Raw genomic sequence first — 15,961 nt, 5'->3', positions numbered from 1 at the left:
CCAAAGACCCTGAACGTCAGAATGGATGTGTTGTGCTGGCATAATGCTGCCTTTAAATAGAAGCATTCTATTTAAGGTAATAAAACAGAAAAGAGCAAATCAAGATTTTACTGTGTCTCTTTATTCTTTATTTAATTATGTAGTAGAAGCATTCATTGTGTATAGTGTCTCCAATCTCATGTTTTTTGTCTTACACTTAAGTAATTTCTGCCATTTAATGTAAGAGCTCAGGAGATGAAATGTAATTAAGAGAGGATTGTGATTTTTACAAGAAGCTTAGAATTAAAAATCAATTGTCATTGTCATTACCTTTAAAAATCTTTAATAATTCATGAGAAATGAAATAAATCTGCTTGAAATGAGATTACATATATGCATATGTATGCCTGTGTATGTAGTTGTATAGAAATACAATGATACAATAATATAATATAGTAAAAAACAAGTATAGTTTACTTGTTTTTAAGTAAATCATAATTTTTTATCATTATAGAAATGTCAACATAAAAACCTGAAACAGTGAAACATATTTAATGCCATTTGAAATTATTCATGAGGTTCCTTACTACCATGAGAAATGTGTGATTGAAAATTAAAGTGGTTTATTTATTTTCATTTTCCTTTCAATTTATCTCATTATCTTGCTTTACTGTCCTTTAATTTTGTATTTAGTGCAGTTTTATCTCATAGGCTTTTGTTTTTACAAAAACAGAAAGAGAGAATGCTGTGGAACTACCATATTAGTTCAAGGTCATTTTAATTTTTTTTTAGTAGTGTTGATGGAATGACACATCCAAAGCAGGCACCTTTTGAGATTAGTAAATTTATCTGAGTGAATTTTATTCCCAGAGTTAGGTGTCATCTCTGACTCTGAGCTCAGGCAGTACTTCTGCCTCTCTCTAATGTTTAGAGACTATTGCTTGCTGACCTAATTTCTCATATTATAACAATTTCCTATGAATTGTAGGTGAGAACAAAACTGCTGAATTGAATGCTGACTTCATTACTTATCATCTCTTTGCTTCAGAGTTCTCATCTGTGAAATGGGATAAATAATTTATATCTATAATCTTACCTAAAACTGTATCTATAACACTATGTAATATATATTTAACAACTCTCTTAGAAGAGGGTTTGGAATATAGTAATTTTTGGATTTATTCTACTTGCTATTTTTAATTCTAAATATATTGGATATTTGGAATATATTGTGTACATACTTAATTTAAAAACTGAAATAATTATTGTAGTTCAAAGTAATATTACAATAACCACACCATGGAGTTCTATTAAGTTTGCTGAAGTAATTTTGGAAAGAGTTGATTTATATTTAGAATATACTTGTATTAATCAACCATAGGAATATAAAACTTTCTACTAACAAAGTAAAAACAATATGCCATTAAGATATAAATATCTTGTTTTCATAAAATCCATTTGGCTTTTTTCAATAGATATTTTATCTTAGTGACTTGCTATTCTAAAATCCTATTTAAGTTTTGATTACAAATTCATCAGCTAGAAGTAATATTTGTAAAATGCTAATTTTAAAATTTTTCTCAAAAATGAATTATGCAATACAGAGAAAACTAGACTATTAAGTGTCTGACATCTAATAAAATAATAAAAACATAATTTGGAATAATTCAGTAATTATTTGAGCACCGATAAAGCTAAACTAATGGCTGAATATAAACAAAAGTGAAGTTCACTTTCCATAAGAAGTAAATAGCTCTTCATAGTATAAAAATTTTACTTTCTTTATTGGCTTTTTCTTCCCTGCTTTAAGTTGAGTCACAGCAGAGACAGTGACTTAGAGTATCTAGGCTCTTCTCAGATGGGATTCTTTTCCATATATCTGTCATTTATGTCAATCCCATGAAATGATGATGTCAGCTTTTGATATTTTTTCCAATTTAATATTCAGCACTCAGCTTACCTTACTCTCAGAGAGAATGAGCCAAATATATTGTTTGTCCCAAACTTCCATCCAAAATAAATAAATAAATAAAAAAGATAAGGTAGGTTTCTATTTCTCAAAAGTTATGGGTACTTCAATTCTGATAATGGTAAAAACATGTTTTAAATGGAGAATTCTATGGAATAACACAAAGTCCTGTTTTTGCTTTCATTTTTAGCCATGGAATCTTTGTTTTCTATTATCTGTAACTAATGTTTGCAGCTACATTTGCTTGCTACCTTTGGCAGAAAAATATTCATTTCATTTGTTAAAAATATATACCACTTACAGTTCCTGGCCGTGGATAAGGGACTCTTCCTTGATAAGGCACCCACTGAAAATTGGGACCATCCCTGTGAGCATAGGGACCAAGGAAAACCCTTCTCACATCACTCATGCTATACATGCACACTGCTGATCCCTTGAAGATATTACTAAAACAGAGAGAAGAACAGGAGTTTATCCTTATGTAATGGCAAGAGAACTGTTGAGACTGAGTTATTAAATTGTACATATTAATTATCAAGGTGAATTTAAACTCTTAACAGAAATATTGTTTGGGATTGTTTTAGTCATATATATGTATTTTTTCAATGCACAAGAAAACAAATTATGATTTCTGAAAACTAGAAGGAATGGGTGAAAATATCTTTATATATATAGAATAAATACATTCATACCAAACATAAACTATTAAAAGTTAGTAGGAAAACCACAAATGGATGATCTTCTGTAAATGAATATTTAATTTTAATGTAATAGGGAAGTAAAAACTTTAACTTTGTTTGAGCCCCAAGCACCATTTCTGAAATCAGAAAACTTTTAGATAAGCAAGAATGTTTAAAAATTTTATAAGCTGAAACTGATAAGAAAAAAAGTCAATGGCAAGTGTGTCACATTATATTGTTTTTAACGTCCAAGTCACCAAACATGTTAGAAAATAATAGAGTTTGATGTTTGCATTTAAAAATCGTCTCTTTCTAACACAGAAAAGAGTTTTAAGTTAGTAGTTACTATGCCTCAGTTAAATTGGAGAATTATATCAATTATTCCCATCATTTTGCTAAACAAATTCAGGTAACTGAAGTAAACTGAAAGTTTGAGTTGCCACATTTTCCATTTTATTTTGTTTGGATAAACACAATTTAAGGATTATACAAAGATATTAATCAGTTGTGCACATTATGGAATCTTTATCTTTTAGCTTAGAAAATTATATATAAATTAGACCAAATAGAAATCTTGTGTTCCTAAGAGTTTATTTTTGGAAACTGCTCAATTTGGACAATGCCTGCTAGTCTATAAAATTCTGAAGGAAGAAGTGTCTTCCATCTGGATTGTGCTGGCTTCTTTCCTGCTGTAACATTTCTTATCAATATGCTTGTCACAGAGTAAGCTTCAATAAGTACTTTTACAATTTCATATCTCCATTTAATTTGCTATTAATAATATCATGAAACTAGCTCAAATTGCTAATTAATAGCAAATTAGCACATTTTTATTATCATATTTTTGTACTGGGGATACATTGTAACATTTACAAAAGTTCTTCCAAAATCATCATTGAATTCACCCCCTCCATTATTCTCCTTTATCCTTCCTACCCCCATTCCTGGAATAGTTTCCATCACCTTTTGTAATGCAAATTATGGTAAGGATCCATTGTTATGCATTGTGCTTATCTATGGTTGAAATCAGGCAGCATTTCAAAGGCTTGATGACATGATCCACAGTTATTAAGACTCATTCACAAACAAACATTCATCTCCTTGAGTGGAGCAGTGGAATGGTGAAATAACTTTGCCATGAAGCCAGTGGTCCCTACACCAACAGCTTGGGCATCACATGGGAACGTGCCAGAAATGCAAATTTGGTCCATCCCATTCCTATTGAATCAGAAATTCTAGGAAGAGGCCTAGCAAACTGAATTCTTATTATTTGTTATTTATTTTTCCTAATTTAAATTTGTTTCCTTAAGTGATAAAAAGAATACAGCAACCTAAATTTTGACATGCACTCTCAGGGGTTCTGTTGCACACTCAAGTCTGAGAATCACTATTGTAAGCAATACGGAAGCAGAAAAAATGTTTCTGATTAATTTGCATTTCCCACAATCCTTATTTTAGTTGTCCTGCTTTTACTCCAAGGGAGTACGGGAACTTGCATATAGACTTAGTGCTATAGGCTTTTTCATTTGTACTTGTTAAAAAAAATTTTTTTTTTGAGACAGTTCTCACTACGTAGCTTAACTTGTGATCTTCCTGTCTTAGTCGCCTTTGGGTTGGAACTGCAGGCACAACTAGCATACCTGCTAATCTTTAAATTAAGGAACCAAACAAGGTACAATAAAGTAGAAATGTCAAAATGAACCCTCTGTACAGCACTCATATACTAATAAAAATGTTTTTAAGAAGTAAAAAGTTTTTAATATTTACAGAATAAACCAGTTTCAGGGATTTTAGATAATCTTTCTCTACATGCACTCATGGTCATTTGCAGAACTTTTCCTTACTTTCGATTTTATTTTTATTTTAAATATGTTATCCATATCCCTACCTATATTCATGTAAATACATATGTGTTTTTTTCAGTAACTCCAGATAATGTGAACTTTGTGCTAAAAATAATGGTGCGGAGACAGCAAGAACTTTTGGAAAGAAGAGAAGCAGAGCAGGGAGAAGTAGGAAAAGCAAGGGGAGAGAATGATAGGAGGGAGAGAGCTGGAAAGAAAGAGTGCATGGAGTAGAATGGGGATGGAGAAGGAGAAAGGAATAAATGGCTTTCTAGTTCAATATTGTATATATAAAACAGAGCAGAGGCATAAACCTACTGTTAATTTCACATTCAAGGATTTTGTTATTCTTTTGTTCATTGTTATGAGATCTTTTTATATGGTCACTTTAAAAATCTAGATTAGAAGGTGGCCAATATGAAACTAAGAAAGGTCTTTAAAAACTAATGATTAGACTATAAAAGAGAGAATCTATTTACTGACTTAGAAAGTTTAAAAATATATATAACTGAAATATCCATACTTGAAATAATGATTTTTAAAAGTTCCAAAGAACAATTTGGTAGTTTCATTTGTGAACATTTTATTTTCCTTAAACCTACAAATTCCTACTTTAATTCTACAGGTATGTGCAGTAAATGTAGCAAAGACTGCATGTGGAATAGAGTAATGAACTACAAGAATCCTAAGCTGCTTTGGTGTCTCCAGGTACATTTTCTTCTCAGGTTCTCAACCATCAGGTCAGAGAGATGATCTCACTGGAATTGTTGGTACCAAAAAATATCTTGGCTTTTCTTTCATCTCATTTATTTAGCAACTGATGTAAAATACAGAGAGACAGAAAAAGATAATTATTTTAGTTACATATGTATTTATCATATGATTTTGTAATGATCATATATTATATATGTGATATCAGTCTTAAATTTTCTTCACCCATAGGATACATAGGATATGACAAACACTTTTTTTTTTTTTTTTTGCATGTGGCACTGAAGATTGAACTCAGGGCCTGGCACTTGGTAGGTAGGTTCTCTACCACTTGAGCCATGCCCCAGATTAACACCCACTCTTCAAACTGCTTCACCATTCTCTTTCAACTAAAATTTATCTTTAAAAATAAAAAAACAACTTATTAAGTAATATTTTTTTTCAGCCACTTAAGGATGGATAACATTTCAGAGATTAAAGCAATACTGTTCTTTCAAAAAATATATTTTCACAAATTATTGATACTTGGAAAGCAACTAATGGACATGAAGTTTGATTAAAACAGTAACAAGAGTTACTTACCTTGATGTTGTAAAAACTCCATATACAATTGGGTTTTTAGGATCTTTAGAGTTCATTAGGAACACATCCTCTGTTTGAAAACAAGATTGGGGAAAGTTGTATTTGTCATGGTTGTGGCAAAGGTCCTCGTAAACAGCACAGGCTACTTGGCTACTTACGCAGCTCATCAAAGTGGGTGTCAATGCCATTGGGACCCGGCACAGAGCAAATCAGACGAGCTTTGAGGAAAGTGGTCCATTTGTTCACCAGGCTTCTGTGTCCTCCAAAGTCATTCTGACAGGAGAGAACACCAGTTTTAGACACTGCACACAAGTGATTTCTAATGTTACTTTTTTCATATCTTGATAGAGATAACAAGATATAATGATTCATTTTTTCAGATTTGAGAAAAAAAGGAATCTTTATTTGCAACCGTGGGAGCTCCCAAATTCTCAATTTTTAAACATTCCATAATCTTTCTATCTACATGGGAGGCTCGGATCAGGAGGATCAAGTACAGCTCTGGCAAATTGTTCTTGAGACCCCATCTCCAAAATAATCAAGGCAAAATGGACTTGGCATAGCTCAAGCTGTATAATACCTGATTTGCAAGCTCAATCTGCAGTCCCACCAAAAAACCGCAATTGTCTTGTAACATTAAAAAGTCACTTTATGGCCATCAATGGGTGACTGGATTAAGCAGAAAAGAAGGAAGCCATTTAACATGGCTAAACCTTGACCATTATGTTAAGTAAAATAAATCAGGAATAATAAGATAAATACTATGTGATTTTAATCAAATATGAATCTAAAAATGTTGAACTCAAAGAAGCAGAATATAGAATGGAGGCTACCAAGGGTTATTGAAGGGTGAGATTGTGGCACATGTTGTTCAATATAAGATTTTCAGGAATAAATTTAAGAGATTATGCCACACGGTGATTATAGGTAATAATAATCTGCTATATTATTTAAAACTGCCAAGGTTAGATTTTAAGTATTCCTATCACAAAGAATTATAAGTATTTGAGGTATTACTTATGTTAATGTGTTTGATTTAACCATATCACAATCTATACATAATACAAAAAAATCATGTTATATATGGTAAATATATGTACTTTTTATTTGCAATAAAAAACAAATTTTAAGAGGTCATTTCACCTTGTCATTCTGTTTCTACTCCTCAGTGAACAATTGCTGCTCTCATGTTTGTTCTGTTTTAGTATGAGTCTCTCTCTCCTATTTACTGAGCAATATCTGAAATCTTACAGACCTGTGCAACCTGGTTCACAGCTAATACTTGATATACTGTAGGCACTCAATAAATATTTATTGAATGGGTGATAAAGGCATGCCTTATAACCTGTACTGAAAATACATCCTCCCAAAAAGCATACTGGTATCAACTACAACTATTCTAAAAGCTTGAATTGTTGAAGCAGTGTATACTTTATAAATAGCATGTTGTGAAAATATTTGCATGAACCTTACTAAAGGAAACTCTTTCCAGAGAAAATATTTTGAAAGTGTCCCCTACTGCAAATAAATGTTAATTTTAACCTAAAAGTAGTAATAAATTCTATTGCAAAGGTATATACTCACTAGCAACTACAGATTTAAAATAATATTTATGTACATATGCTGAAAGGACATAGAGGTTTCCTCCAAAAATAGAATACAGATTTATATTTTGTTTATTTGATATTTTAATATATAAAGATTTTTAAGTGAATCTTTAAAAATGTGAATAATGTATTTATTGGCGAAAAGAGTCGCATTTTTCACATATTGTTTGTACATTTCCAAACAGTTTAAAAAATACTTCATTTTCTAGTAATTGACCATACTAGAGATAGACCATTAGATCATGAGTGGGGTAAAAAGGTCACAAAAACCTCACTGTCAAAAGATATGGTTTTGTGATTTTCATTAGTTGAAAGGTGTCTTAATATGTACCAGCAGTTGATTTTATTCACATTCACTACCCTATATACTGCAGAGGAAAAGGATTGTACTATTATCATGTTTTCACATTGGTGATACTAATTAAACCATATTTGTTGATCAATTTTTATTCTAGATATGTAACTTTATAATGCAATATTAAACCTGGTATCTTGCCACACATTAAATGGAATACCTTAGAAAGTTAAAGATCAGAGTTTTAAAATTACATGTAAAATTACATATTTGTGTATCTGAGTTTGTATGAGTACCTGTACATAGGATGCCATAATTTGCAAAAATAAGTTTCACTTATTTTTAAGTGAATAGTAATCTTAAATTACTATTTTTCTTACATTCCAACAAGTATTCATTAACTTGCCAGTTGTAGGAAACTTTGCTAAATCTGAGAATACCAAAAAGTTATTTCCACAAGTAATATTTTATATCTCTATTTCCAGGAAAGTCTCTAGAATTCCAAACCAAGTTCATTTAATGAAACTATGAAGTAATGCTAGTTGCCTCACAATGTCTATCTGCATGTTTGACTGTGAAGAGAGACTGGAAAGCATTTATAATGTATTTTCAAACATTTAAATAATTGTTATGATATATTATAATACATTTTCAGATATATTTTCATTTAGGTGGAATACAATGAAACTGTCGTTGGGTAATGACATCATCAATTCTTTTTCTGTACCTCACCTTGCATATCTGACCTATTCTAGCATGAGTGGCTTTTCCAGAATGTTCTCCATCTATTGCATTTTCACGGAAGAAGAAATATACTTTGTCATCTTCAGGGTTGTCACTCTCAGGGATTAGGTGGGCACTAATGAACCTAGGATCTGAGAGATAAATTATAGCATATATATTAATTCTTAGTTTAACAAACAATACCAATCATTATAGTATTTCTCCTAAATTTTTTGATATATTGAAAGAAAATAATATTTCCCTAGTTCACCTTTTTTAGTACATGTGAACTGCTCTTTAGACATTCTAAAGTATATTACAAATTATGTTATATTTCCACAAAAATTAATTCATTTTGTTTAGAATATTAAGAGTAGGTGCTAAAATCCTCAGTGTGACCACATATAGAAATCATTATTAAAATACTTTGCAAACTTTAGCTGCTATCAAGTGTTACTTATTGCTGTCACCATTGTTACTGTTTTTTTCAGGCATAATATAAAGCAAACTACTAATTGTAACTGGTCTCTTCCTGTTTCCACCAAAGGCCAGGTGGGAATACACAAAGCATATGAATGAATTCTCTCCTGTTCACATCTCAGTAAATGTTCATGTTCTACTAACCCTGGAGTCACCCTTGCTCTCACACCCCACAGTCTTTCACCATAGTCTTACTCATAATCATTTTTTACCATCCTCTCCCAGTCACCAATTTCAACCTGGATCACTAAAGTGGATCCTTATTAAGTCTTTTTATATCTTACCAACTGCCATCTCTTTCTCTACACAACAGCCAGAATAAGCCTCTGAGAAGTCACTTTCATTATCTTTCTAACTAAAATGAAGAATGCTTCCAAAAGCTAGAAGTTTATGATCTGACCCTGGCTCTCTGTCATTGCTTTTCTTCCACCTGCTCTTCCTTCCCTACCTACTCCCAGACAATGCCAATTCCCTTCCTGGATCTCACAAATGCTCAGCTTCCCAGTCCTGCCTGAATTTGCTCCCTGTGGAGCTCTCTGCCCTTATGTTTCCTTGAGGTCAAAAATGTTTTTGTTTAAATATTACAGTTTAAGAGTAACATCTGTTGATGATCCTATCTAAAGCACTGAAATCCTAGCTCTTGGTCAGTCTCTGTTTCTTCTCTTGCATTATTTTTCTTCCTAAAATTATTCAGTACCTTATATGCATTCTCTCTCTCTCTCTCTCTCTCTCTCTCTCTCTCCATTTTATTTTCATTTGCTATTGCCTATCTTAATCTCCCAATGGAAGATAAGGTCCAGAAGAACAAGGACTGAACACATTTTGATATTGTGAAACTAGAGTTAAAAGAGGAAAGCAAAAAAAAAGGAAAACAAATTCAGCAAAAAACCCTCCAGAAAACCAGGATATATTTGATACATTGTAAGAACCTTCATAAATGCTACAATGTACCCCCACCCAGCACAACAATAGAAAAATAAATTTTTAAAGATAAAAGGCCTCTTCAAAATATTTCCTGTTTGCTTAGATTGTATAATTTATAAATGTAAATAAAAGATTTAAAGTATCAGAAAAAACAAAAGCAAACCTCAAAAGAGCAAAACAAACAAAAAAAGAAGCTGAAGCTAGGTACCAGTGGCTCACACCTGTAATCCTAGCTACTTGGAGGCAGAGATCAGGAGGACTGCAGTTCGAAGCCAGCCCAGACAAATAGTTCCTGAGACCCTACCTCAAAAATACTCAATACATTCTTGAGTAGATAATACATCAACCATATTCACCTTCTTAATTTCCTTCTATTAACCTCCCAATCTCATATGTGACCTCCCCTTAGCTGTTTTTTTAAATATTTGCTTGTATTTGTATTAGGTATATATTCCACATATGAGACAGAATATGCAGTCTTGACTTTCTGGACCTGGCTAACTTCCCTTAAGGTGACATTCTCCAGTTCCATCCATTTACCTGCAAATGACAAAATTTCATTCTTCTTTGTGGTTGAATAAAATTCCACTGTATATAAATACCACATTTCTTAATCCATTCATCAGTGGTGGAGCATCTTGGCTGTTTCCATGGCTACTGTGAAAGGTATCCTGTGCCTTACAGAGTATGTGAATAACCAGTGCAGACCTATGACTTTATATCTGATCTTAGAGTAGCAAATACAGAAAAATGACTCAGGGAAGAACAAACCACCAAGACAGCCTAAACCCGTGACAAGGCTATTAAATTAGGGCAGCTCCAAAGTGCAGCCTGCTCTGTTCTTTAAGCCGCTCCCTCAGCAGCTCTCAAAGCACTGGCCAAGCACTTGTCACTTATTCAAGCTGTTTACTCTGTTAACCAAGTTTCCAGGGGGTTAGTTCTTGAAAGTGTATGACTTGCAGCAAAATACTTACCAAATACTTGCCTTATACTAAAACTTACTTTTAATCAAAAGCTAATTTCCACTTTTGTGAAATTATTTCAGATTTACAGCTTCTTGACATTTCTCTCCTTCAGAAAAAATACACCTATTTGATTTACCATTTAAAAAAAAGAAAATACTCAATACAAAAAAGGTCTGGCTGAGTCGCTTAAGTGGTTGAGCACCTGGATAAGAAGTGTGACACCCTGAGTTCTAACTCCAGTACTGCAAAATGAAAAAACCTAGTTGATTTATATTATGCAGAATATATATCAGCAGTGTTCAGAGTCCGACTTCAAAAAATACTTTTGTAAATAATTAGTTTGACATGCCATGGTTCATACACACAAAATTAAATATATAATATCTTCAAGGCTTGGCCATGCAAAGTGCTAAGAAGCTGTGCTTATCTCCTGAAAGCACTTAGGATATTGCAGACATTTAAATCTTACAGGAACTTATTTTTACTCCCACAGTGTATTATGTTATCAAGGCAATAAAGAAATTTACACATGAGTCAGCACTGTTCTTATGAGACTAGGTAAGAGATCAGAACTCTGAAACTAGCTTTATCCATAAACAGTCCACGTTATTTAGTCCTGATTTTCACACCTGTGAGTAATCATCATCATTAAGTGTTCTATGCATGTAACCTCCTCTTAACATTGCTTTGGGATGGTGCATTTAGTAGGTTTTGCAGGGCTTATACCTCACTCCTCTTCAGGCAATTGTTGGCAATAATGGTGCCGATAGGTTTCGGTTCTTACGCACCCTTAAGCTTCTGTTTTCCAGGGTCACGGTCCTGCCTCAAGTGTAGCTTGAATTCTCCTTCTGCCCCAACCTCCAATCAGCATGAACCATAAGATCCTAACCAATCAGATCATGCCAAGTCTCACTAAGGGGTATTTAAGCTCTCTCTCTCTCTCTCTCTCTCTCTCTCTCTCTCTCTCTCTCTCTCTCTCTCGGCTCTCTCCCTCTACCACCTGGCAATAAAAAATCTCTTGGCCAGATCACTCCTCTCTGCGTGGTCACTTTGGGGCCTACATTTCCAACACAAATTACACTCTGCAAGCAATGTAAAACATGAAATATTACCAGTGAAAAGAATTGTGAAATAATATTTTTAAAGACTAATCAGTTAGCATACCTAGTATGAGAAGTTTAAAGACACATAAAATAATAATTACTTTAAATAATTATTTGCAACACTTGTTTCTGTTCATAAACGTTCACTTCTTCATATGCATACATATACTTATATATATATATACATATATAATAGCAGAATAATTAATATGACATGGTAGGAATTCTTGTTGCAAGGCCAAGAAAGACTACTACATTGATGAAGTTAGGCTCCTAGAAATGCTCTGTGTGTGTGTGTGTGTGTGTGTGTGTGTGTGTGTAACACACATCTGCATTTGCAAGCACTCAGTCCAGTCACTTAAAACTTCTGTGACCTTTGGCAAGACTCTTTACTCTCAGAGTTCGGGTGCCCAATTTTTAGATTGGTTTTTATTTCAAATTGAGGTAGTTCAAAATTACTCACCTTATCTGTCATAAGTAATACAAAACAAATATTTTATATTTAAGGCATATAAAACAATGTTGAAAATGTTAACAAGTCTATTATCATTATGATGAAGTTGAAAAGAAGACTCCATGATAGGTTAAGTTTGGGAATCTCATTATGAGATATAAATTAAAATGAAATCTCATATATTCTTCTTGTTTCATGCTGGAACAGTATTTGTGAAAGATTAAGTGATGTAAGAAATGTGTTTGTCCACATGATGGTTACTGTTAGCAAGAAAATTTCAAAATTGCACAGACCAATTTTTAAAGGTCACAAAAATGATATGAAAAAAATAAGAGTTTAGAAAAAATGCAATGGGAATATAAGGGCAATTAATCTTGTCTTGAAGAATGAGCACAATTTTTTTTCTCAGAAAAAAAAATCAAGACCTAAAAAATAACTAAGATATTTTAAACCTAGTGATGACATTATTGGATTTCTGTTTTAGGAGGATCACTCTGGCTGCTGCAAAATTGAAAAAATAAACAAACAAGTGATTGTGGTGAGGCAAGATTGAAGACAGGACACCAGTGTGGATGCTGTCACATAAAAGTGAGAAAGATGGGAACTGTGTCTCTGAGGGGCAGTGAGGAAGGAGAAAGTGGATGCTCTGAGGGCTCATTTGAAAGTAGAATGGGTGAATTACATTCAGTGATAGGATGCTGAATGTGTGCAGTGGTGAGAAAAATGTAGAAAACAAAGAAAATTCTGATTTGAACAATTGGCTGGAGAAGAGCTAAGTACTAAGATGGGAACATGTGTGGAAGAGCAAATTTGTAGGAAGGAGGATGGGCTCAGTTTAGGGCTTAAGAGTGAGAGCCTGATGAAGTCCCATAGACCATGGCTTCAAAGTGCTCAAGAAGAAAATTTGTGTTAGAATTAAAGATTTTTGAAATTCAGCTGATGGAGTGAGTGACAGGGAAGGGATAGAGTCAAAAAGAGAAAGAGAATAGACCCTAAAACCCAGAGAAGGATGATGGGAGGCAGAAACTTGCAAGCTGGGAGCTGTGGAAGAAGGGAAGAAAGTATTTCTTGGATTTTCCATCTTTCCCTGTTTAATGACTCATCCTCTGTGTCAAATATTTAGGTTTTTTGGGGAAAGGGGGATAAAGGAGATAAAGGGTTGAATCCAACTGTGATATATTGCAGGAACTTTTGTAAATGTCACAGTGTACCACCAGTACAATAGTAACAAAAATAAATAAACAGCAAATACTTAGTTTTGAATTTATCTTGAAAAAGAAAAACACTTCCACTGACACTATCCTGTAGAACCTTGTAATTTTTATTTTTTTGGTTTTTTACTGGTACTAGGTGTTTGAACATAAGAGTTTGACACTTGCTAGGCAGGCACTCTGCCACCTGAGTTGGATCCTCAGTTCCTTTTTGCTTTTAGTTATTTTTCATATAGGGTCTTGTGTTTTTTCTAAGGTCTGTCTTGGGATCATGATCTTCCTACTTTTGCCTCCTGCATTCTGGGATTACAGAAGCACACAATCATATTCAGACTTTTGATGATATGGGGGTCTTGATAACTTTGTATCCCAGTTTGCCTGGAATAGCAATTCTCTTACAGAGTAGCTGTGATTACAGGTATATACCACCATGCCCTGCTTAACTTTGTAATTTCTTGTATGAGTTAAGCCACAGGACCATAGGGTGGGCCTCACTTACCTCTCTTGCCCTATACTTCTGACTTTTTGTATCTTTCACTACTATTTTATTGATAAGCAACAGGAAGCATTAAATCATCAAATAAAATTGGATGCCCATCCTCCTTTTGTGACCTCTGGATTTATCAAGCTTTTGTTATTGTTTTCGCTTCCTTTCTCTGCTTTATACACTTACTTTGGCCAGCACAATTCATGTTCTTATTACTATGCAGTGCTATTTGTGGAATAATTTAATTGGTTTTCAACATTCATTATCTACTTACTGTAAGTCATATACAGCGTTACAGAAATAAGTATAAGTGTACTTATAGTATGTATTTTTCCAGAACAAATTCCAGGTGTCATGGATACAACAAAGTAGTGTAAATTAAGCTGTGACAAGGAAAGGTGACAAGAAGACTGATGTTACTCTGAGCCAGTAATAAGGCTGAAAGTACACGGCACATCAATGAACACATACACTTGAGCAGGGTGACAGTTTTGGCTTCAAGGTTTCTAGCCAAGTGGAAACCTTGTTGGTTACATTATTCACACTGTGCCTAATGCAGAAAATAAACTGAGGAAACAAGTGTCATCCACAAACTCAACTTGACATATCTTTCCAGCAGAATAGATGAGTTCCCCTTCTTTAAGCCTTCAACGAATCTGCTTACTTTTAGAACACACCTTATCTCCTACCTTCACAGCACGCAGTTCACATAACCTGGAAAGAAAGTTTGCTTCTCCCTCCTTGACGACATTTAATTTTCTTTATTCTATTCTCATTTCCATACTAGTCTTATGACAGGCATTTGTCTTATATTTCTTGCTGCCTCACCTTCAGCTTCTATATACAAGAGAAATTTCCCCTAAACTTGTTCTGTATCTTTCCCACTGCACTACCCAAATGTGTACCCTATCTCTTCTCTCCTGGCAGGCACATTCAGTCTGTTTTCCCTGCCTCCAGCTTCACCTTCTCTCAACCATTTTGTACTGTCTAGCACCTTTTAGCACACACACCATTCCCTGGCACCTGGTGCATACACCACAATTAGAATCTATAAGACTATTTTTATCACTTGTTTTCCTTCTCCCTATTTTTAGTTGGTCTCTCTATTTTTCTTTTTTCCTTTCAGGTTGAGTATAGTTTCAGAAACAGTGTAGAATTCCAAATAAATGAATGAATTGTGAAGAAATGAATGAATGATCTTCAGGAATAGAAAGTGTAGTTTTTAGGAAGGAAGGAAGGAATCATATTTCTCTGCCTTTTGGCATGATTTTCTACATGTTTTAGATGGGTGGGAACTCATCATAGATTCATAGAGGTTTAGGTTCTGGCTTAACAAAATGCTTCGACATGCTTCTTTAAATTGAAACTATTTCTAAGTATTACACAATAGCAAGTTTTCAAAATGTTTTTCTGAACGTTAATGAGTGTTCTTTGAAGCTAGAAGAAGCTTTTCTTCCCTTTGGTTTTAACTTTTTTGAATTAGATAATTCATGTAGTAAAATTAATCTTCTGTTTGTAATTTTTCAAAATTAGATTTCATCAATAAGATTAAAATAACAGAAAACACGTCTCTCCATTTGATGCAGCTAAAAGCAATGCACATGTTAGAGGTCAGAGATTACCATTGTCCTGAGAAACTACAAGCAACTCAATAACTTTCCCTGTCATCAAACACTCCTCATGGAAAAAGTTTACCACAACTCACTCAATCGTCCTGTTATTAATTCTCCTTAGGAAACTAAGAAAGTTTCTGGCATTCACAAAGGAAGCTATTCTATATCCAGTTACTCCCATCAAATGGCAAGTAGAAATGAAAAACCCAAACCCACTAGTTAGTTTTCTTTTTAAAATCTGTGTCCTGAAAACCATAAAAGCAGAAAAACGTCTACTTCCAGTCTCTAGATATGAATCTCAATTTCAATGTGGCCAAATCCATTGAAACTGATA

At 33.5% G+C, this 15,961-nt stretch overlaps 1 protein-coding gene across 2 annotated transcripts in view; it reads right to left on the bottom strand.

Annotated features, from left to right (window-relative positions):
* The window catches only part of Sema3a (semaphorin 3A), a 460,497-nt gene that overhangs the window by 42,450 nt on the left and 402,086 nt on the right, over positions 1 to 15,961 (bottom strand). For both annotated transcript variants that reach the window (XM_074064863.1, XM_020153314.2), the window contains 4 exons: positions 8,400 to 8,542; positions 5,924 to 6,038; positions 5,766 to 5,835; positions 2,250 to 2,394 (listed from right to left, as the gene is read on the bottom strand). In XM_074064863.1, coding sequence (XP_073920964.1) covers positions 2,250 to 2,394; positions 5,766 to 5,835; positions 5,924 to 6,038; positions 8,400 to 8,542 — 473 coding nt within the window. The remainder of the gene's footprint in view (positions 1 to 2,249; positions 2,395 to 5,765; positions 5,836 to 5,923; positions 6,039 to 8,399; positions 8,543 to 15,961) is intronic.

Source organism: Castor canadensis, chromosome 2 (assembly GCF_047511655.1).
Source record: "Castor canadensis chromosome 2, mCasCan1.hap1v2, whole genome shotgun sequence".
NCBI classification, from domain to species: Eukaryota; Metazoa; Chordata; class Mammalia; order Rodentia; family Castoridae; genus Castor; species Castor canadensis.
The sequence above is the reverse complement of the archived record's forward strand: the minus strand, read 5'-3'. Positions and strand labels throughout refer to the sequence as shown.